A 20,651-nucleotide genomic window follows, 5' to 3' on the forward strand; every position below is an offset into this window, starting at 1 on the left:
TGGCTCCTGGTTACTGGGGAGGAGGCATGAGATGGAAAGAACCCAGCTTGACTCTGAGATCCCAGGCGGAGTGGGCAGGGCTGGCTGTTAGGAGAAAACAAAAACCATTTGCTTGTGAAACTGAGTGGATCTGATACAGAAATCTGTGAAAGACAATAACCCAAGTGCCATTCCCCTGCAGCCAGGTACCTGCTAGCACCATCGTCCTGGAGACTGGCATATTCTAGAGCATTATGCGCCCCCAGGGGAGCGCTAAGTATCGGAGGGGTCGAGTCTGCTGAGCCCAGCCTCAAAGGTAAAGGGGACTCGGGGGGCACTTCCCTTGACCCAAACCAGCCCACAAACAGGGGTTCAGTTTGGATCAGAGGCCTGGCTGAGATCCCCGGGATTCTGCCCAGCGTTGATACGGATGAGCGGGGGCAGCCTGAGTCAGTCAGTCTGTGTACCCCAAAGCGGTGCCCTGTGGAAGCCCCAGTGTGACGGCCGCCCTCTGGGCTGACACAGAGGGGACTGAACCAGGGACCTCCAGAGCTAAGAGCAGGAGCTGCTACACCCATACCGCCGGGCCCATGCTATACCTGTGTAGCCAACAGCCGTCTGTGAGGAGGTGCGGTGGGGTCCGGCCTGCGAGACGATCTCCACCCAGTACCGCACCCCGGGCACCAGGCCGTCCAAGTCAACGTGAGCAGCTCCACGCCGTACGGACACGTTCCTGATGATGGACAGAGACTCATCTGCGTAGAGCTGCACCCAGTGATCTCCCTCCATGCCCGACTCCATCCAGCCCACGTGCAGCTCCCAGGGGCTCAGTCCACGTGTCACACTCACGTTGGCCAGCGACACAGGGTCTGAGGAGGGGAAACAAAGGCAGGAAGATGCATTAGATGGGGGAAGAGAAGAAAAACGGCCACAGCTCATGGGGGTGCTGGGAGCCTGAATTCATCTGTATGGCAGGTGCCCAGATACTGTGGTGATGGGCACCATAGAACCTTTTGATGAGTCCTAGACTGTGAACCCAGGATCTTCCTCTCTGCAGCACAAGGCACCTGGGCAAAAGGAGACGCTCCATTCATGGGCAGCAGCAAAAGCAGGCTTTTATCTAGCAGGCCAGCCTGTAGCGGGGGACACAGAATGCACTTTGCCAGTGCGTTACCCAAGCTTCTTGGGGCACAGCTACACAGTGACACAGGTGCTCTGAGGTGCCTTGTGTGCTTCCAGGGCTACACATGGGGCTGGCATTGCTACTGAGGGCAGACAACTCTCAGCCCAGCACCCCCGCAATGAGAGCAACGGGCAGACACAGCTGGCCCCGGAAGCTGCCTCCCCTCCTCTTACAGCTTCTCCGCTCCCTTCACGCCTGTTACAGCGCAAGCCCCCATGTCCAAGCTAGGACCCCAGTACCACCTGTGGATGCTGGAACTGGCAGGCAGCCCCCTCAAAGCCATCCCAGGCACTGAGGCTAATGCCAGGTCCCTAAATCCATATTAGGCACCCAACGATTTCCAGGAGCACTGAGCACTCACTCATGGCTCTTGCTGAACTCCTCTTCAGCTGTCCGCTTTGGCCTAGCAGCCTCTGCATCACAGACTCACAGACTTTAAGGCCAGAAGGGGCCATCGTGATCATCTAGTCTCACCTCCTGCATGTTTCAGGCCACAGAACCTCCCCCACCCGCTCCTGCTATGGACCCCTAGCCTCTGGCTGAGTTACTGACATCCTCAAATCATGGTTTAAAGACTTTAAGTTACAGAGAATCCACCATTGACACTAGCTTAAACCTGCAAGTGACTCATGCCCCATGCTGCAGAGGAAGTTGAAAAACACCCAGGGTCTCTGCCAATCTGAGCTGGGGGGAAATTCCTTCCCGACCCCAAATATGGTGATCAGTTAGACCCTGAGCATGTGGACAAGACCCAGAAGCCAGACACCTGGGAAAGAATCTTCTTTAGTAACTCAGAGCCCTCCCCATCTAGTGCCCCATCACCAGCCATGGGAGATATCTGCTGCTAGCGGTCGTATCACTGCAAATGCTGGAAGCAGAGACAAAGGGGATACCTACACCACAGTCAGGAGGAAAAATCACAGCATGGGCAGACGTACCCAGCTAGCTCGGATACTGATAGCAGTGACGCCATGGCAGTGCAGGCTACCTGCCCCAGTACAGACCCAGTGCAACAGAATGCTAAAGCATATTGCACTGCTCAGCCACTATATGTAAAATGTAGTGTAAAATACCTTATTTAAAGCTTACCTCAGCAGACAGAGCATTAAAACATCTTATGATGAACCTATCTGGTGTAGAAGGAAACTCCCTAGCCAGTCCATATCTGGTACAGAAGCATGACATGGTGTCAAAAGTAAACTAAGAGCAAAAAAAAGAAGGAAAACAGCAACAAAGGTTGCAGGATATTATCAACATGCCACTCTTCAATGCTCCAGAGAACTGCAGCTTTCACAAACCTTCCCAATGGACAGTCTGGAAGCAGTATTTTGCAAGATTTCAAATTGCAAACAAGCTGCACAAAGGAACTGAAGATATACAGGTATCTGCTTTAATTTCTTCACGGGGAAGCAGGCAGAGCACATCTTTAAATCCTTTGACTTCACTAAAGACAGTCACAAAGATGACTATGAAAAGGTTCTGGCTATGTTTGGTGCATACTTTATACCTCAGAGAAATGTGGTTTATGGAAGAGCATGTTTTCACCAGAGAATTCAAGAAATGGGAAAATGTTGACTATTTTATAAGAGCTCTGCATACATTGACTGAAAACTGATTTGGGGAATGCAAAACATGAAAATATTTTGTATAGCGAAACTGACAAACTTGAAAGTCCTGAAACCAGCTTAGAAACTGTAAACAGACACTTGGGTGTTAAAAGTCATTATCATAAAATCCCTGAGGCAAGAAGAGAGAACTTCCAGGCTAAGAAGGACAAATTCCAGCCTACATGCACAAGGTGTGGGAAAAAATCATATCCCAAGAGATGATGTATGTCCAGCCAGAGGCATGCGGTGTAATAAATGCATGAAATATGGACATTTTTCAGCTGTTTGCTGCAACAAAGCAGTCAGGGAGTTGACTCATATTGCAGACAATCAAAAGCCATTGTTTCTGCAATCTATCACTTGTGGTGACATAGAACCTGCCTGGAGAGTGAAACTGAATATTCTCAGCAAGACTCTTGACTTTAAAACTGACTCAGCTACTGATGTGATACTCATATCTCAGAAGGTACTTACAACCACCTTCAACCCCTCCCAGAGCTAAAGTCACCTGACACAGCTCTTACTAACCCTGGATGTATTCTTTGAACTGCATGGGCTAGTTCACCACAGAAACAACTTACAAAGACAAAAGCTGTGCATTCAGATTGTATGTGACCAAAAGACCACAGACCAACAGCCTTCTCAGCCGCAGCATGGCACCATGATGGGCCTAATGAGAAAGGTGGAAGAACTCAATAGAATATTTGGTGATACTGGACTTTTGAGAGGAATTCCAGTACAAATAACCTAACAAGACAATACTGAACCATATAGTGTACATACACCTCACAGCATTCCTATCCCATTACTTTATAGAGTGGAAACTGAGTTAAAGAGAATGGAGCGGATTGGCATAATTAAGAAAATCTCTGAGCCAGCAGCATAGTATCCCTCAATGGTACCGGTTATAAAGAAAAATGGAAAAATATTAATCTGTGTGGTTCTTAAAAGACTTAATGAAGCAGTTGTGAGAGAAACAATCTTTCTGCCCAACACTGGATGACTTCCTCCCCAAAGTGAAAGGAGCAACAGTATTCTCCAAGCTGGATGCCTCAAGCAGATTCTGGCAAATTCCTTTAGCCAAAGAAAGTGCTAAAATGACTACATTCATCACACCATTTGGATGGTTTTGCTTTCAAAGGTTACCTTTTGGGATTGCCAGTGCCCCATAAAATTTTCCAAAGAAAGATGGCAGAACCGTTAACGAATACAAATAGAGTTGTAATTTTCAGGGACGATATTCTGATTATATGGATCTTCGATGGAAGAACAACAAAACCCTCAACAAAGTCCTAAGCCTAATCAGTCAGTCTGGACCGAAGCTAAACAAGGAAAAAGGCATTTTCCGCCTTCCCCAAATCGTGACATTGTGAATACTGTAAATGGTAGGAATGCAGAACTTAAAGGGGGAGATGTAATGGAATGCTAAACTGTGTTATACTGTTCGGTGTATGCCGTTATACTGTGTGTAAAATATCTTATTTAAAGCTAAACTCAGCCATAGCGGGCAGAGCATTAAAGGATCTTATGCTGAACACATCTGGTGTCTATAAGCAGGCTTGTAGCCAGTCCACATCTGGTCCAGGAACATGACACCTGCCCATGCTGCCGCAGCTTCACTGCTATTGTTATTGGTGCCAACTAGATCAAAGCTACGTCTACACATGCTGCAGCCACACCTCTGATTGCACTGTGGACAGACCCAGAGTCTGCAGGAGACCATCCCCACAGGCCGCAGCCCCTACTCACATGTCCACGCCATGGCAGATGGTGCCGAGGCTCTGTAGGGTCCCGCCAGGGCCGTCACCTCCACGAAGTACTGGATCCCGGGGAGAAGCCCCAGGAAAGTGAAGTTCTGAGTGTCTGGCCCCACTGAGACATTCTGTTGCACCAAGAGTTCCTTGCTGTAGAGGTGGAGGAGGAACCGGTCTCTGTCCCCGGAAGCCCTGTGCCAGGTGGCAGAGAGACCCAGGGCGTGTTTTTTACTGGTCAGGGTCACATCAGATGGGGCCAAAGGGTCTGAAAGAAAGAGGTGGGTAAGAGGATAATAGCTACCGTGCCATGGATGTGGGGGAATGAGATGCAGAGAGTGGGACGAGGGCCCTGGAGCTGGAGCTGGAGCTGTGGCTCTTGAGGGAGAAAGGCTGGGCTGGGGATTTAGACACGGGGTTGGGGGGCAGGAGATGTGGGTTCTATTCCCATCTCTGCCATGGTGCAAACCTGTCAGCCAGCCTTGGTGCGCCTCCATCCGTAAAATGGGTATAACACCTCCCTTGCTCACGGGGGTGCTGGGAGGCTGAACCTGATGGTAGGGAAGTACCCAGATATTCTGGTGATGGGCACCATAGAAAAGCCCCACTAATAAAATAAGTTTGTATGAACCACAGTCCTAAAAGGTCACAGTGCAGGTAGGGGACTGGGATTCCAGCTGCATTTGTCTCAGATAATCTGCCCAGCCAGGCCCCACAAATAGCCAGCCTTCTGCTAAGCACCAATGATATGCTGGCGGGATCGAGCAATCTTGCACCACATATGAGCAACATCACTGCACGGAGCGGCGTCCTCACACCTGAAGCTGGCACCCGCCTCATCACTTTTAAAATGTTTGCCAGCGAGAGTTGGGAGTTCCTGTAACCCCAAACGGAATGCCTTCCACCGAGAGCGCGGCCTACAGGTGGGAAGCCAGAAACACCTCCATGTGCGTGGAGACGGGCAAAACTACCGGATCTCACTGCTCGGGTGAAACACACACATGTGATGGGAGGGATCTCAAGGGCATCAAGCTCGTGTGCAGAGGAATGCTGTACATGTGTCAACACAAAGTACCATGGGACCTACGGAAACTTGGCCTGGGAATAGGGGTGGATCTAAACCAGAACTAGACTCCAGGCCCCATTGGATCCTGCCTGGCACCCTGGGTGTCATTTACACCTGTGCAAAGGGAGTGTCAAACGCTGGGCATCCCAAAGGGTTGGCACTCATTTTGCACAAGTGGGCAGGACACACAAGGGAAAGGGAGGGGAGAATCAGGCCCATTTGGGGCTACCTTTCGTCTTGGTTTAACTCCACCCATTGCACTGGAGTCTCATCTGCTTACACCAAGGCTGGACTGGGCCCTCAGATTCCTCCTGGCTAGCCACCTTCATTCACATGTCTCTGACCAGCCAGCCAACCAGCCACCTTCTCAGCTCCAGCATTCCCAAAGCGCCCATCGCTACACTGTCGTCTCTAGACCCCCGGCTGTCACTCTTCTCCATTCCTCTGGAGCCTGAACTGCCCACGCTACAGCCAGCTCAGGAGACAGGCGGGTCTGGGAGAGCAGCCCCGACTCACATGTCCAGTCCGTGGCCGTCCGCACAGGCGATCTGTAAGCTCCAGCCACAGCAGCCATCTCCAGGGTGTACTGACGCCCAGGGCTCAGCCCCTGGAAGGTGATGTTAGTGCAGCTCTCCCCCAGGGTCACGTTCCTGAGCCACGCCTGCGACTTGGCTTCGAGGAGGACACCGCTGTAAGTCACGCTGCCGGCAGCAGCTCCTTTCCAAGAGGCGTGCAAGGAGGTGCTTTGTCCCTGGTTGCTGAGGCTCAGCTCTTCCACAGGCGAAGGATCTAGGGGAGAAAAGGGACTGGAGTCAAAGCCGGGCAATGGATCGGGAGCAGACTGCTAGAGCCTCCCATGGGCTCTGCCATGGTCCCAGACTTGCCTGGCCTGGAACACCCTCCCCTGTGCCCGTTACTGCCACAGCAGGGTCCACAGCCACAGGGGACCGGGGGAGAATCCTGCCCCATTTTCTCAGGGCAAACAAACCTCAGCCGTCAGGCCCCTGCTGATGGTCTAGCGGGTCACCTGCCAACCCTCCGCTCAGAGCCAGCAGGGCACCGTGATTTACGTGCATTTTGGGGAGTTTCGCTTCCCAATGAAGTGCCAAGTGCGGGTCCCCGCAGGAGGTGGGATAAAGGACTGAGTCTGATCTAGTGCGGTAAGAGGGAGAGGCCAGCTGGCTGGGCTGACAGCCTGAACTGGTGTGGTGGGGGGTGGACACTGGACTCAGTCGAGACCTGTGGCCCAATCTAAGGCAGGAGGTAGGTGGATAACGGACCAGGTGGACGTATGGCCCAATCAGGTGCAGCAGAGGGGAGATAGCTTAGTAAACGGGCCTATGGCCTGATGCAGTATGGCAGGGGCCTGGGCTAGACAGACCTATGCTCTGATCCTGTGGGCTAGTCCAGACGCTGGACTGGGCTGACCCATGGGTTCCAGGTGTCACTAAACCCCAGGGTCCTTCTGATCCTTCTGCCGTTCTAGTCAGTGAGGTCACAAAAGACGCACCAGTGATGTCACAAGCACTGATCTGTGACATCACCAGGACGAGCGGCTGAGAAGCCCACTGGGAACTCGCGTGTGCCCCTGGCTCCATCTCCATCCCTGTCAGCCCCCGTGGCGGGCACCGGTGGCACTCACATGTCCAGTTGGTGACGCGCAGGGGCGGGGAGATGTAAGGCCCAGCCACCGCGCTGATCACAAAGGCGTAGTGGGTCCCCGGGCTCAGCCCCTCATAGGTGAGGTTGGTGACACCTCCCACTTCGGAGCTATTCTTCACCAGCGCAGGGGGCTCCAGTGAGTACAATGCCACCACGTACCCAGCTCCGGCCACCTCCGTCCAACGGGCATGCAGGGTGGAGGTGCTCCCCTGGCTGGAGAGGCTCACGCCAGGGGGTGCTAGTGGCTCTGAAAAGCAGAAAGAGCCCCGTGTTGCCAGTACGCTCAGAACCACGCTGCACGGGGGGGGGCCAGGGGCCCCTCCCCGTGCAGCACCCAGGGGCTGCTCCACGCGTGGGATCGCGGGCACAGCCATATGGAACTCTGGGGGCAGCTGGGGGCATCACTCTGATGCCCTGTCACTCATTTAAAGGCACTTCAGCACTGTGGGGAGAGGCAGGACTGACGGCCCTGGAGATAGAGGACCTTTTGTTAGCCACAGAGCCAGGGTGACCCCAACGGGGAAGCTCTGTCTTCGCGGCCCATTCAGGGTGAGGGCTGTGCTGTGCAAAGCCTGGCACTGCATCGCCCTCTGGCACTGCTCTCCAGGCCAGGCCCCAGGCTCTGGTTTCTGGTGACAGCAAGAAGCATGCTCACAAAGCTTGCCAATCCTGAGCACCAACCACTTCATCAATGGCCAGGTGACCTTGTGTCAGGTCAGCTGATATACCAGAACTCCTCTCTCAGATCCTTATTCATCACAGTCACCCAAGAGTGACCCCAGTGCCAACAGCATGCCCAGCCAGGAAGCCCTGCCCTCCCTCCTCGAGGACCTTCCAGTGCCATTGCCCACCCCAGAGCCACGCATGGGCCAGCCCATCTAACACCCCAGCCCATCAGCAGCCAGGGGTCATGGCACAGGCCATTGTCCTGGCCTCCCTGACCCCCCAGTGCCTTCGGGTCACGAGCACGGGATCGCTGCTTACGTGTCCAGGCGGCGGCACTGGGAGAAGGTGCCCTGTGAGGCCCAGCCACGGCTGTCACTCGCACCGAGTACTGGTTCCCAGGACTCAGCCCATGGAAGCTGACGTGAGCGCTGTCTCCTCCCACAGACACGTTCCTGGCCAGGGCTCTGCTCACTCCCTGAAGCAAGGTCACCAGATAATGGTCCCTCTCTCCAGCGGGTGGGGTCCAGCGAGCCTGCAATGAGCCAGCCTCCCCAGTGATGCTCAGGGTCAGGTTGGCTGGGCTCAGGGGGTCTGGGAGGGAGGAGAACACAGGGTGGAGGGTCAGTGCCCAGCAGCTCAAATATCTCCTAAAAAGAACCCCCAGGCACACACTGCCCCCAGACAGCCTCATCCACTCACCCAGGGCAGAAGCCGTCTCCTTTTCAGGGAGAAGTCAGTGACTGCACTGGCTAGAGCAGGCAGTGCCAGCCTCCCCCACGCAGCCTTGCCCCACATCTCTGTCCTGCCCTCCCCAGCCTCTGTCCCAAAGAGAGTTCCCCCAGAAGAGACAGAAGCATGAATTAGAGATGTAGGAGACGGAAAAGACTGAGATCAGCTAATCCTTCCCTCTCACACAGGCCAGAGCAGAGCTGTTCCTTACACCATGTTATACCAGACTCAGTTTAACTGTCCCAAGTAATGGCACCTGCACCCCGCTCCCCTGGGAGACAAGCCCACAGCCTCATAGAGCTCATTGTGAGTTCATCAATCTGGATTGTCAGCCTAAATTCTCCCCAGCTTCATCTCATCCTGTTCCTGCTACTGTTTCATTCTTTGATTAGGGGCCTGTCCTTGAAACTAACTCCCAATTCAGAACAGACCTTGAATGTTTTGGCACCATGTAACATTTCGTTAATCTCTAGGCAGCAGCTGCATCAGAGAATGAGTCTAGTCAGAGACGCTCTATGGCAGTAAGCAGGCAGCTGATGAGATGCACAGCTTCCAAAAGTAACTGCACCACAGTTAACAAGAAGCATTTTTCCAAGATGTAGCTACCTGGATAGTTAGTTGAAAAGAGGGTGCAGGAATATCTGTAATCTCACAAATCAGCAGTGGGGCACCAAAAATCATAGGATTGCCTTAAAAACAAGCCATGGGATGTTTTCAAACGATTCATTCTCCCTCTTCCTCTCTCCACTGTCTGACCTGAGCATCAAGGGTTCATAGTCTCAGGCTCTGCTCCCCAATCACGAGGGCTGGAAACGGACTCTTTTTAAAAACAGAAGCCGATAGTCTAAAGTCATCACCTGACTCCAGGAGCCAGGGCTTTCAGAAAAAGCACCATCGCAGGAGCTGGCCACGCTGCTGTCTGGCTCCTGAGCTGTCCCTGCTACACAATGACGGGCCATGGCATAAGGCAGATGCTGCATCACCAGGGGTCTAAATTAGCTGTCACCACTCAAGAAAGAGATCTTGGAGTCATTGTAGAGAGTTCTCTGAAAACATCCACTCAATGTGCAGCAGCAGTCAAAAAAGCGAACAGAATATTGGGCCTCATTAAGAAAGGGATAGATAATGAAACAGAAAATATCATATTGCCTCTATACAAATCCATCTTGAATACTGCGTGGAGATGTGGTCGCCCCATCTCAAAAAAGATATATTGGAATTGGAAAAGGTTCAGAAAAGGGCAACAAAAATGATTAGGGGTCTGGAACGGCTTCCGTATGAAGAGAGATTAATAAGAGTGGGACTTTTCAGCTTGGAAAAGAGATGACTACAAGGGGTTATGATTGAGGTCTACAAAATCACGACTGGTGTGGAGAAAGTAAATCAGAAAGTGTTATTTACTCCTTCTCATAACACACGAACTAGGGGACCCCAAATGACATTCACAGGCAGCAGGTTTAAAAGAAACAAAAAAGGAAGTATTTTTTCACACAACGCACAGTCAGTCTGTGGAACTCCTTGCCAGAGGATGTTGTGACGGCCAAGACTATAACAGGATTCAAAAAAGAACTAGATAAGTTCATGGAGGACAGGTCGATCAATGGCTATTAGCCAGGATGGACAGGGATGGTGTCCCTAGCCTCTGTTTGCCAGAAGCTGGGAATGGGAGACAGGGGATGGATCACTTGATGATTCCCTGTTCTGTACATTCCCTCTGGGGCACCTGGCATTGGCCACTGTCGGTAGGATACTGGGCTAGATGAACATTTGGTCCGACCCAGTCTGGCTACTCTTATGTTCTTATGCCCCCTCCCCTGTCCCTGGAGAGCTGTACTCACATGTCCAGGCGGTGGCATTGGGCCCCGCTGCCCAGTACGGCCCAGCGGCGGCGCTCACCCCCAGATGGTACGGGGTGCCGGGGCTGAGGTGCTGGAAGGTATAGTTGGAGAGACCCCTCTTGGCTGATACTGTCCTGGTCACCGTGCGGGAGAGCAGGTTGTGGAGGGTTAAGTGCAGCCAGGCAGCTCCTTCGGCACCGCTCCAGGAGGCAAAGAGGCTGGTGCTGGAGCCCAGGCTCTGCAGTGTCAGCGCTGCCGGGGCGGTGGGTGCTGAGGACACAGATGGGAGCTGGGGAGATTTGTGGCTGGCAGTGCCCAGCCTGCCAGGGGTATGGGGTGCGTGGGTGGGGAGGTAGATCATTTTACCCGGCGGAGTTGGGGGGCCTGCCTAGCGCCAGGTTCCAGCGCTGGTGGGGCAGCCGGGCAGGAACCAGAGAAGCCCAAGGGGGGCTGAGTGGCTCCCAGCTAGGCAACCCCCAGCACGCAAGGCAGAGGATGGGGATGGCCTGGCCACGGCTCCCTGTGGGAGACTCCTGAATGTCCTCAGGAGAGTCACTGGGCTCCTCCCGCTGAGATGTGCCCAGAGGCCAGAGCGGGATGCTGGGGGCCAAGAGGTAACCTGGCAGAGCTGGCAGGAGCCATTACAGGCTGCCCCAAGCAGATCTCACACCTGAGCCCCGTGCTGAATGCCTGGGGGCTCCAGCGCCCAGCGCTGCGGACAGCCTCACTGCGGTGGGACTCGCTGCGTCCGTGCTAGAGACAGCCATGCAGACAGCCTCCTGACCCACCGGCCCCTCCGCTGTGCAGGGCGCTGCCGATGCTGATTGCCTCCTGTTTCCTTCCCAGCCAAGAGCAGCCCCTCGCTGAACCAGGGCAGCCTGTGTCCTCTGTGCAGCCCTGGTGTTCGGGCACGTGCCAGCCCGGGGCTGGGCTGCCCCAGGTGAGGGGAGGGTTAAGCAGGGGTAGCTGGGCACAGTCCAAGTCAGATTCTCTTGCTCCATAGGAAAGGGCCTTCTTGGGGCGCTGGGATCAGTGGGAAGGGACAGGCCTGGACGCTGAACCAGCTCCATGACTCAGACTAGCTGGGGCCCTTCTGCCAGCACCCCCAGGGCCAAGGCTGCTGGAGGGAGGGAGGAGGGCAGAGCAGCCAGTCTGGGCCAGGCAAGGGGGCAGATGTGAATGGCCTTGGGGCTGGGCGGGGCAGGTGAGATGCAGGTGTCGCTAGCTCTTCCCGCCACGGGGATGAGCACCTCACAGTAAATAGAAATAAACCTACCCAGTGCCGGGATGGGAACAGAGGCGAGCAGGTGAATCCGCTCTCTAGGTCTCAACCACCCGTCAGGGGCACCCCCCTCCCATTCACATACATACAATGGGGGTGGACCAAACCTCCCCACCTCATGCCCAGCTCACACTCGGGCCAGTCTCACGCCCCACAGCCCCAGCTCACACAGATAACAGGCTGCTGGCCCAGCTCTCACATACCCAGGAGAGCCCGTCCCCACCAGGGCACAGCCATGCCGTCATCTCTCACACATAGCCCCTCCTGGGCTCGCGGTTGCAGCCCACCCGCTCTGCTTACCTGTCCACTGATGGGTGCTGGTGCTGGCCTGCCTCGCTCCAGCCAGCGTGCTGATCCTCAGGGCGTACTCGCTGCCAGGCAGCAGCCCGTTGAACAGGAAGGTGGAGACGGCTCTGGGGACAGACTCGTTCCTCACGGCCCCCTGGGAGTCGAGGTGGTAGAGAACGAGCCGGTAGCCGTCCTTCTGGCCGGGGGCGTCCGTCCAGGAGGCTCGCAGGGCCGAGGGGCTCCCGCTGCTGCTCAGACTCACGTTGTGCACGGGAGCAGGGCCTGTGCCAAACACAACAGACAGCGTGTCCTGGCAGCCACAGTGTGCCTGCCACACAGCCATGGCGTGAGACTGACCGGGCGCCCACAGAGCCTGGAGAGGGTCCTTGTGAGATCCCCCGACATGCTGGATCCATCTAGCTAGACTCCATGCCAGAGCGACCCCCTGAGCCCCTTTGTCAGCCCAGCTCAGCCACTGCTCTGTCCCTGAGGAACGGTGTGGCAGGGATTTCTGTGTGCCCGTACCAGGGGCCCAACGGGATCTGCCCTAGAGTCGGGCTCTGGGAATTCACTCGGAAAACCGGGGCTTGGAGCATCTCCAAGTCCGCCTGGTGCCAGTTCTGCAGAGTGACCTTCCCACGAAGGTCATCCTGTTAAGTGTGACCATAAATAGCCCCCAGCTCCCCTCCTGCCAATCCATGCCCCTGGGAGCCCAGTGTCTTCCCCGTCTCCCCATCTTCATCCTTCGGTCACTTTCCTTTCACCACTCATCGCTTTGCTCTCCCTTCCTCAGCACCTTTCCCCACCAATCCCCCCTGCCCTGAATCTCCATGTTTCCCTTCCCCACCACCAGGCTGGAAGAGTGGGGGGGGGGGGTCTGCAGCGCAGAGCAGTGCTGGTGCCACCGTCCATGCCACGCCCCTGGTTCTCCCAAACATTGAGGGAGCTGAGGGGGGAGGGGGGAGATCCAGGTACCTTGCCCTAGGTCTGGATCGCCTTCCTCTGCAAGGTTGAATGCCAGGCTGATTTGGAAAGAAGCCAGCAAGGGGTGCCATCGGCTGGCCTCTGGAGCCCTGGGGTGAGTGTGAGCTGGTGCTGGTTATGTGCTAAGGGGGCAGGAAAAGGGACTAACCCCAGAGGGGGTGGGAGATTAATGGGGGGACAGGCCGTGCTTCACCCTGTGTCCTCTTCTCCTCTGACATGCAGGGCTTCTCCTGTCCCCTTTGCAAACTCTGGACAAGGGCTCCTCCCATACAAGGGCCAGTTGCAACCACAGCCCCTGGTTTGGGGGTAACATGAGACCTGCTCCCTCAGTGCCTCCCTCGGGGCTCACATCGCTCCAACCCGGGGCAGGGGAGGGCGATAGCAGCAGGGAATGTAGGGAGCCCTTACTTGTCTGGCCGCTGACTCTCTGGCTGGCGATCGCCGCGCAGGCAAGAGCAGCCGTGACCTCAATGCTGTAGCCTGCCCCGGGGACAAGCCCCTGGAACTGGAAGCTGGTAGCGTTGGGTCCAGCCGATCCGTTCTGCAGCAGCACGTCCGGCTCCAGCGTGTAGATTGCCAGGGTGTAGCCCAGGGCACCCCCAGCCGGTTCGTCCCACGACAGGAAGAGGGAGTCAGGGCGGCCCTGGTCGCCGACGCTCACGTTCAGGAGGCTCCCTGCAGAATCAACGCCGGTGGGGCTGAGTGAGGAGCCATGGGCCCACCCAGCCCCAGCTCGTGGGTTCGCGGGAGACTCCGACAGGCTTCGCTGCCAAACGGATGGGGCCAGGCTTTCCCTGCACGCTGGGCTCTCCTGCAGCGCTAGCCCCATGGCGGGTGCTGGGCCCCGCAGGAAACTCCAGCCTTGCCAGCCGCTGCCCTGAGTGCCTCAGCAGCAGACCCCATTCCTTGCCTCCGAGCACAAAGCTTTTCATTAGAGTTAAACCCACTTTCTACCCATCTCCTCCAGCTGCCTCCTCCTTGGGGGTGGGATCACTAGAGCTCCCCACCCCACATAGAGTACTTAAAAGGCGCCCCCTCAGCCAGCCAGCTCCATTTTTAATTTGGGGGGGGTGGAGTATGGCCGAGTCTGTGACCCCTTGAGACTCTCCTCCTCCCGCACCCTTTAAGCATTGCCCCCGCAGGCCTGGGTCTCACCTTCTCCCATCTCTGCGGGGTAGAGCCTCGGCCAGCGGGAGGGACCGGTCATTCCCGCCGCAACGCAGGCTGCACCTCGGCTCGCTCGGGCAAAGCCGCACGATTGCTCTGTGGGGCTCCGGACTGTCCCCCTCCACGTCAGCACCTGGCCTCGCCTTCTCATTGTCTCGCCTGGTTTCTCTAGCCCACTTCACCCTCCCGCTATTTCGAGAGCCGGCTACTGGGGGATTGCAAGTCCCCAGCTGCAGGTGAGACATGAGTCTGGGGGCTCCCAACCTAGATCCCAGGAGACTTTGTCCTTGTCCTGGAACCAACTGTCTCTGCTCAGGGTCTGCACAGGCCACAAACTGATGGAGCTGGTCAGGCAACAGCAGATCGGGGTAGGGGGAGGGAAGGAGGCAAGAGATCAGGGTTGGGATAGCAGGGGGGCTCTGGGTCAGGAATACGGGGCATTTCCAAGGCTAGGGAGAAGGGGCAGGGCTGGAATCACAGGGGGAGGGACGGCAGGTTAGGAGTGAGAGGCATGGGCAGCGCCGGGGGGCCTGAGCGGTGAAGCAGCATGGAGCGGGAAGGGGCAGAACACTGGGGGGCCGTGCACTGGCAGAGCTGCACGCAGGGTAGCTGCATTCAGTTGCCCAGAGCAGACTCTTCAAGGCCCTGCTGGGATACAGTACACAAGAGCCTCGCAGGGGTAATTTACATCCTCACTGTTCATTGCTCCAGACCCCTCAGCACGGGAGCCAGGGGCCTCCTGGGAGTGCCCCTGGCAAGGGGAGGTCAGCCCAGATCCCCCAGGGGAGGGCAGCCGCCCGTGGGGCAAAGCACAGAGAGACTGGCACCAAATCCCCCCCGGCTCAGGGTGGGGGTGGCAGAAGCTCCAACACAGTGAGCTGGGCTGGCACAACCCAATGCTCGGGGGAGTCACTGCTGCCCAGGCTTGGGGCTGCACGGCAGAGCGGGGACGTGGGGTCTGCACGGGGACAGCCTGGGAGCAAGGGGGGGGGCATCAAAATGTTTGGGAACTGGCTCATTTATGGTGACATTATCAAAAATGGCTTCTAACCTAGAGCTCTCACAATTGATCAGGCACCATCCCCACAAACGGGGGCAGGGAAGATCCTGAGAGTAATCTACCTGGGCCAGCCACTGGCCTCTTCTATCCATCCCCATAAGCACCCCCTCTGTCCATTCCCACGCACTTCCCTTTATCCCTCCATCCATTCCCACCCTCCATCTATCCGTCTATCCATCCATCAACATACATACTCCTCCTTCCATCCATCCCCATACCTACCTATATGTACCCTCTATCTGCCTATCCATCCCCATACACACCCCCTGCATCCATCCATCCCCATCCACCCAACCCTATAAACATCCCTCCCTCCCTCCCCATAGCTACCCATATGTACCCTCTATCCATCCATCCATCCATCCATCACTTTTCATACCTCTCTATCCCTCCATCCCCAGACACACCCATCTATCTATCCATCCATCCCCAAACTATCCTCCATTCAGCAGAGGACAGCCCCAGACTCCCCTTGCTCTTGAGCCCCATCACACTCTGTAACTGAATGTGTGCCCTATCCAGGCAGTCAGACCTGCCACTCTTTCTAACCCTTTCCAGAGAAAAGCTCCCCCACATGGGTGTTAGGGCAGTGCTCCCCCACCCCCCGGAGAGCATGTGCCAGCCTGCTCAGCACCTCACTGCACTGTGCACTCTGCCTGTCCCTGGCCGGCTGCCATGCCATGCCCTGGATCTGTAACAATGGCGTGAGGATGGCTTTGGTTCTTGGCCCATCACATCCCTCCCTGCCCAGGTTAGCAGCAACGCCAGCAATCCAGCCCCCAAGTCAGGAGAATCCAGGTGGCAGGTGTTCCCCAGCCCTAGGTCAGCCCCTGGCCCAGCACTAATTAACAAATTAACAGCAGCACCATGGCCTTGGGCTCCCCTTACCTGGGATGGCCAAGCTGCCCTGGGGCGGGAGCTGTCCCACCAGACCCCCTCCTGTGGCAGCCCCTGCTCTCATCCCCTCAGCTCTGGCTCATGCTCAGGGCTTGCACTTCGTTTCCCCTTTTTCTCTTAAGATAAAACCCAGAAGGAAAATGATCCCTTTTCCTCCCAGCAAAGGTGACAAGGGGAATATTTAAGACACTGACATTGGTTTCAACAAAGAGAACATTGTCGTTCCCCGGACTTTGTGAACAAACTCGATGCAGAGGACACAGCTGTTGGGCCGCATCCCTTTCAGAGGCATCGCTTGGAGAGCTGGTGACTCCTGCCCTCTGCCACTGACTTGCTGCGGCCTCGGGCAAGTCGCTAACCTGGGCCTCAATTTCCCCAGTCCGCACAATAGAGATGGCGGTTGAGCCACGTTGCGGGTTTTGTGGGTGTGATGTGGCTGCCCCCTGGTGACCATTCGGTGCTTCCCGGGAACCATGGAATCAGAACTCAGATTCCCCTGCTCCACAAGGGGAGCTAAAGGAGACTCTCCATTAGTTACTAACAGGGCAATGGCTATGACACACAGTAAGGAGTTCTGAGACCATCCAGCAGAGGGTGGTGGTGACATCTACACTACTCCATTCATTGTAATACTTCCTAGGGGTACTGTGAGCCTCAAGCAAGGCCTATAAAAAGCGATGGAGATGCTCCCTGAGCTAGCCTAGCCCCTCACAACAGCTCACAGCCCCAGCGGAGGAGAACTCCCTGCTGCTCACCTCTCTCACCAGGCACCGCTTCGGCTCCCGCATGCCCCTCGGAGGTGGTCCGGTTACAGCCCTCGCCCTGTGGGATTGGATGCGGTGTGAGTGAGACCCGGGACACCCGGCCAAGAGGTGACTCAGACAGTCTATCAGGAGGAGGTTTCTGATCCCCTTTTTAACTGGGGTAGGAGAGCGGCTGGCTGGAAGTTGAAGCTAGACAAATTCAGGCTAGAAACAAGGTGCAGATTTTTAACAAGTAGGTGAATTAGCCATTGGGGCCGATTGCCTAGGATGCAGGGGATTCTCCATCACCCGTAGTACGTCTACACTGCAATCAGACACGCGCGGCTGGCCTGAGTCAGCTGACTTGGGCTCACAGGGCTTGGGCCCTAGGACTGTTTAATTGCTGTGTAGATGCTTGCCCTTGGGCTGGAGCCCGGGCTCTGGGACCCTCCCTGCTCACAGGTCCCAGCGTCACTAGGGTGACAGCCCAGGGTATCTGGCAGGCAGAGACAGGGGCTCCCGTTACAGCACTGCTGGGGGCACTGTCACAGCAGGCTTGTCCCCGTCGCCGTTCAGCAGCGCAGCCAGGACCTAGTCTGCCCCATGCAAAGCCCTGGGCTGGCCAGGCCTCTCGCACAGGCTCTGGGGCCCTGAGTGGGGGAGTCCCCCTGGTCTGGAGGGGGCTGGGGTGCGTGGGCACAGCAGGATCTGCAGCGTGGATGGGGCTGCCGAGATCCCAGACACCATGGGAGGAAGATGAGTGGGGAGGCAGCCGATGCTGGTTACCTTGGTCTCTGCCCCAGAACCTCTTCCCCGTCAGTGACCCCCAACACGAAGCAACTCCCCCTCCTCCCTCCCATGGCAGGTGCAGGGCTGACAGCCTGGAGACTTGTCCCTCCCCAACTCTGGCCCTGCAGGGCCAAACTCTGCTCTGGTGTAAGCAGGGACAGCTCCACCGAAGGCAATGGATTTACACCAGGGCTGACTTTGGCTGGGACGGAGGAGGTCTCACCCCTAGGGACAAGAGGGGGGTTCACCCCGCACGGCTCCCCCCCCCCCGACCTTGGCCTCTCCCAGGAGGGGCACAAGGCAGTCAGTGCCCTAGGAACTGGACTAAGGACCCCCCCCCCCCACAGCCACTGCCAAGCTGGGCCAGACGGGACCAGGAGCCCTTGTTCCCAGCCCCGCTGAATGACCCCTGCCAGAGTCACCGGCAACCAAAACTCAGACCAGCCGGCTTCTGTCTGACCCCTGCCTCTGCGCCTACCATCAGGGTGCCGGCTCTGCGGCCAGGGGGGCTGTCCATAAATCACCCAAGGCACTTGAGCGTCTGTGGGTCTTTCATTTTGCATGTTTGTTTCAGTGTCACAGGAGGGGGGAGGTCTTGAAAAATCACACCCAAAATGCGTTAGGTAATTACGGACAGCCCCCGGGGGACCGCGTGGGCTGGAGGTGCTACGGGGGGGGGGAGCAGCCCAAGGAGCCTGGAGCACCCAGCGCCCCCAACAGCAGTGCCAGGTGTTCAGCCCCTCTTGGGAGCACCCCCCACCCCTGGATCGGAGACCCTGGGGGGCCCTGACTCCTGCCGCGCTAAGGGAAGGGTCTCTGCTCGGTCCCATGCCCCCCAGCAGAGAACTGACCATCTCTCTGGAATCTCTTCCCTCTTAGCTCCCCTGCCTGCCTCATCCCTGGACCATGGGGAGGGGGGGGGGCACAGCCTGCAAACAGCCGATTCCCCAAGCGAAGTCGTGGCAACAACAACCAGCTCTGATGGCAGGGGCGAGAGGGCACCGAGGGCGGAGAGGAGGAGGAGGGAGCCAGCCAGCCCGCCCGCCCGTGACTGCGAACCTCGCTAATGCGCCGCAGCTGTGCAGCCCGCAAGAATGCGGTCATTCCCCAGCGGGGCCGGGCCAGGCGAGCCCCGAAACCTGAGTCCTCTGCGGAGAAACAAGGGGTGCAAGAGACACGGGCTTACCTCGGCCAGGCTCCCCAGGAGCCAGGACGCCCACAGCAGGGGCAGCAGCGGCGGCGGCTTCATCGGGAGCAAGGTGGGCTGGGGAGAAAAGAAACAGAAAGTTTGGGCCCCTCTTCGGTGCAGTTGTCCCCGGCCGGCTCCGTTCCCCCGTCTGCGTCCCCACACGGGATCCGAGCCCACCCGGGGCGGGGTGACGGCGGTGGGGCGCCAGCCCGGTGCAAGCGAACTCCGGCCGGCCGTGCGTGGGCAGGGGCCGTGGGTGTCTGTCGGAGGATTGTGCGTGTCAGAGAGAGAGCGAGATCTCCAGTGCCTGCCTGCGTGTGTGTGTGTGTGTGAGTTCGTTCCCCTGGGTGTTTGTCTCCTGTCTACGAGTCTGCCTCTAATGTTCCTCTGCGCGTGTGCGTGTCTGTGTCTGTCTGTGTGTGTGTGTCTGTGTGTGTCCCTTGCCTACGTGGGTCTGTTTTGCAGCGTGCTGGGCTGAGCTCGGCGGCCCGGGCTCCGGGACCTGGTCTAGCCGGGAGAAGAAGTTTTGCGAAGTTGCAGGCGCTGGTGCCGCGACGGGAGGGGATTGTCCGGGGCTCCCAGCTGGCGAGGAGCGTCCCGAGCAGCCCCCCTGCCCCCCCCCCCGGAAGGGAAGGCGGGTCGGAGCCTGCGGCCAGCTGGGTGTGTGGTGTGCAGGGGTCTGCCCCGGGCTGACACAGCACGTTTGGCTCCAGGCTGGCTCAGGGTGGCTGGGCTGGGCCCTTGAAGGAGGCGGGGGTGAGGGGCTGGTTCAAAGACGTGGCTAGTCCGAGCTGGTGCGGCACCCGGTGGAGGGGAGCGTGGCCCTATAGCCAGCATGGTGACTCTGGCAACGCTCGGCTAGGAGCCCACGCGGCCGGGCAATGGGACGAGCCGTAGGGCTGGTCCCAAGGCATCCCCAGAACCCAGAGGGGCGGGAATGATCAAGCCCCGCTTCCCAGTGGACTCCCCCTCCAGCTCCTGTAGGCATGGTGCCCTGCATGGGCCAGAGCTAACTCCTCCAGCTGGCATGGGCCCACAGGGCCCGCCGTACACAGGACTTGCCCACCCAGAGGCAGACATGAGCCAAGCAGGACCTGGAGAAGGGCTGGAACCTGCCACCCAGTGATGGGGGGCATGCAGAGCAGAACTGCCCCAAAGGCTCCCAGTTCCCAGCCTGGCCCAGGCCGTTCCTTCAGCAGCAGGTGGTGGCTGGCAGCCTCATGCCTGGGGCAACGGCCAAAGCAGGGTGGGGCTTGGGAACTGATTCAGGTGAAAGAAAAAACAAACTCAGCTGCCCCAACACCACTCCAGACTCCAAACTGTCCCCCCAGTCCACCTCCCCTGACCCTGAACTGCTCCCCACAAACCCGCCAAAGCACCTGCCCCGAACCCAGCTCCCACAACTCCAGACGTCTCCCCAGACTCCAAACTGTCCCCCCAAATCCATCTGCCAACTCTGAACTGAACTGAAATCCATCTCCCGACACCCCCTCAGACTCTGAACCATCCCCCTAGCCCTGCCCAGGCCACGTGCCTGGTCTGGGGCTGCACTGGGGAGAGTGGGGTCAGACGCCCACGGGGCCAGCGCCCCCGAAGTTGTTCACAGAAATCCATGAAAAGGAGAGTAGTCACTAGAGTTCCAGACTGCGGTCACAGGCCCGGGAGCGCTGCCAAGGCCCCAAGGGTCCCCGGGGTCACATTTCCGGGAGTGGGTACCGATGGGGGTCACAGCCAGAGTGGGGACATGGGTGGTCCTGGCTTCCCTTGGATT

At 57.4% G+C, this 20,651-nt stretch overlaps 1 protein-coding gene across 1 annotated transcript in view; it reads right to left on the bottom strand.

The window, feature by feature from the left end:
- Positions 1–18,940, bottom strand: part of LOC141975621 (receptor-type tyrosine-protein phosphatase V-like) — a 51,287-nt gene extending 32,347 nt beyond the window's left edge. The window contains exons 1-10 of the mRNA XM_074936147.1: positions 18,878–18,940; positions 16,915–16,981; positions 13,444–13,710; positions 12,064–12,333; positions 10,482–10,751; positions 8,233–8,505; positions 7,229–7,495; positions 6,103–6,375; positions 4,519–4,788; positions 579–848 (exon numbers count right to left, since the gene is read on the bottom strand). Coding sequence (XP_074792248.1) covers positions 579–848; positions 4,519–4,788; positions 6,103–6,375; positions 7,229–7,495; positions 8,233–8,505; positions 10,482–10,751; positions 12,064–12,333; positions 13,444–13,710; positions 16,915–16,981; positions 18,878–18,940 — 2,290 coding nt within the window. The remainder of the gene's footprint in view (positions 1–578; positions 849–4,518; positions 4,789–6,102; positions 6,376–7,228; positions 7,496–8,232; positions 8,506–10,481; positions 10,752–12,063; positions 12,334–13,443; positions 13,711–16,914; positions 16,982–18,877) is intronic.
- Positions 18,941–20,651: the final 1,711 nt, after the last annotated feature.

This window comes from Natator depressus, chromosome 21 (assembly GCF_965152275.1).
Source record: "Natator depressus isolate rNatDep1 chromosome 21, rNatDep2.hap1, whole genome shotgun sequence".
NCBI lineage: Eukaryota > Metazoa > Chordata > Testudines > Cheloniidae > Natator > Natator depressus.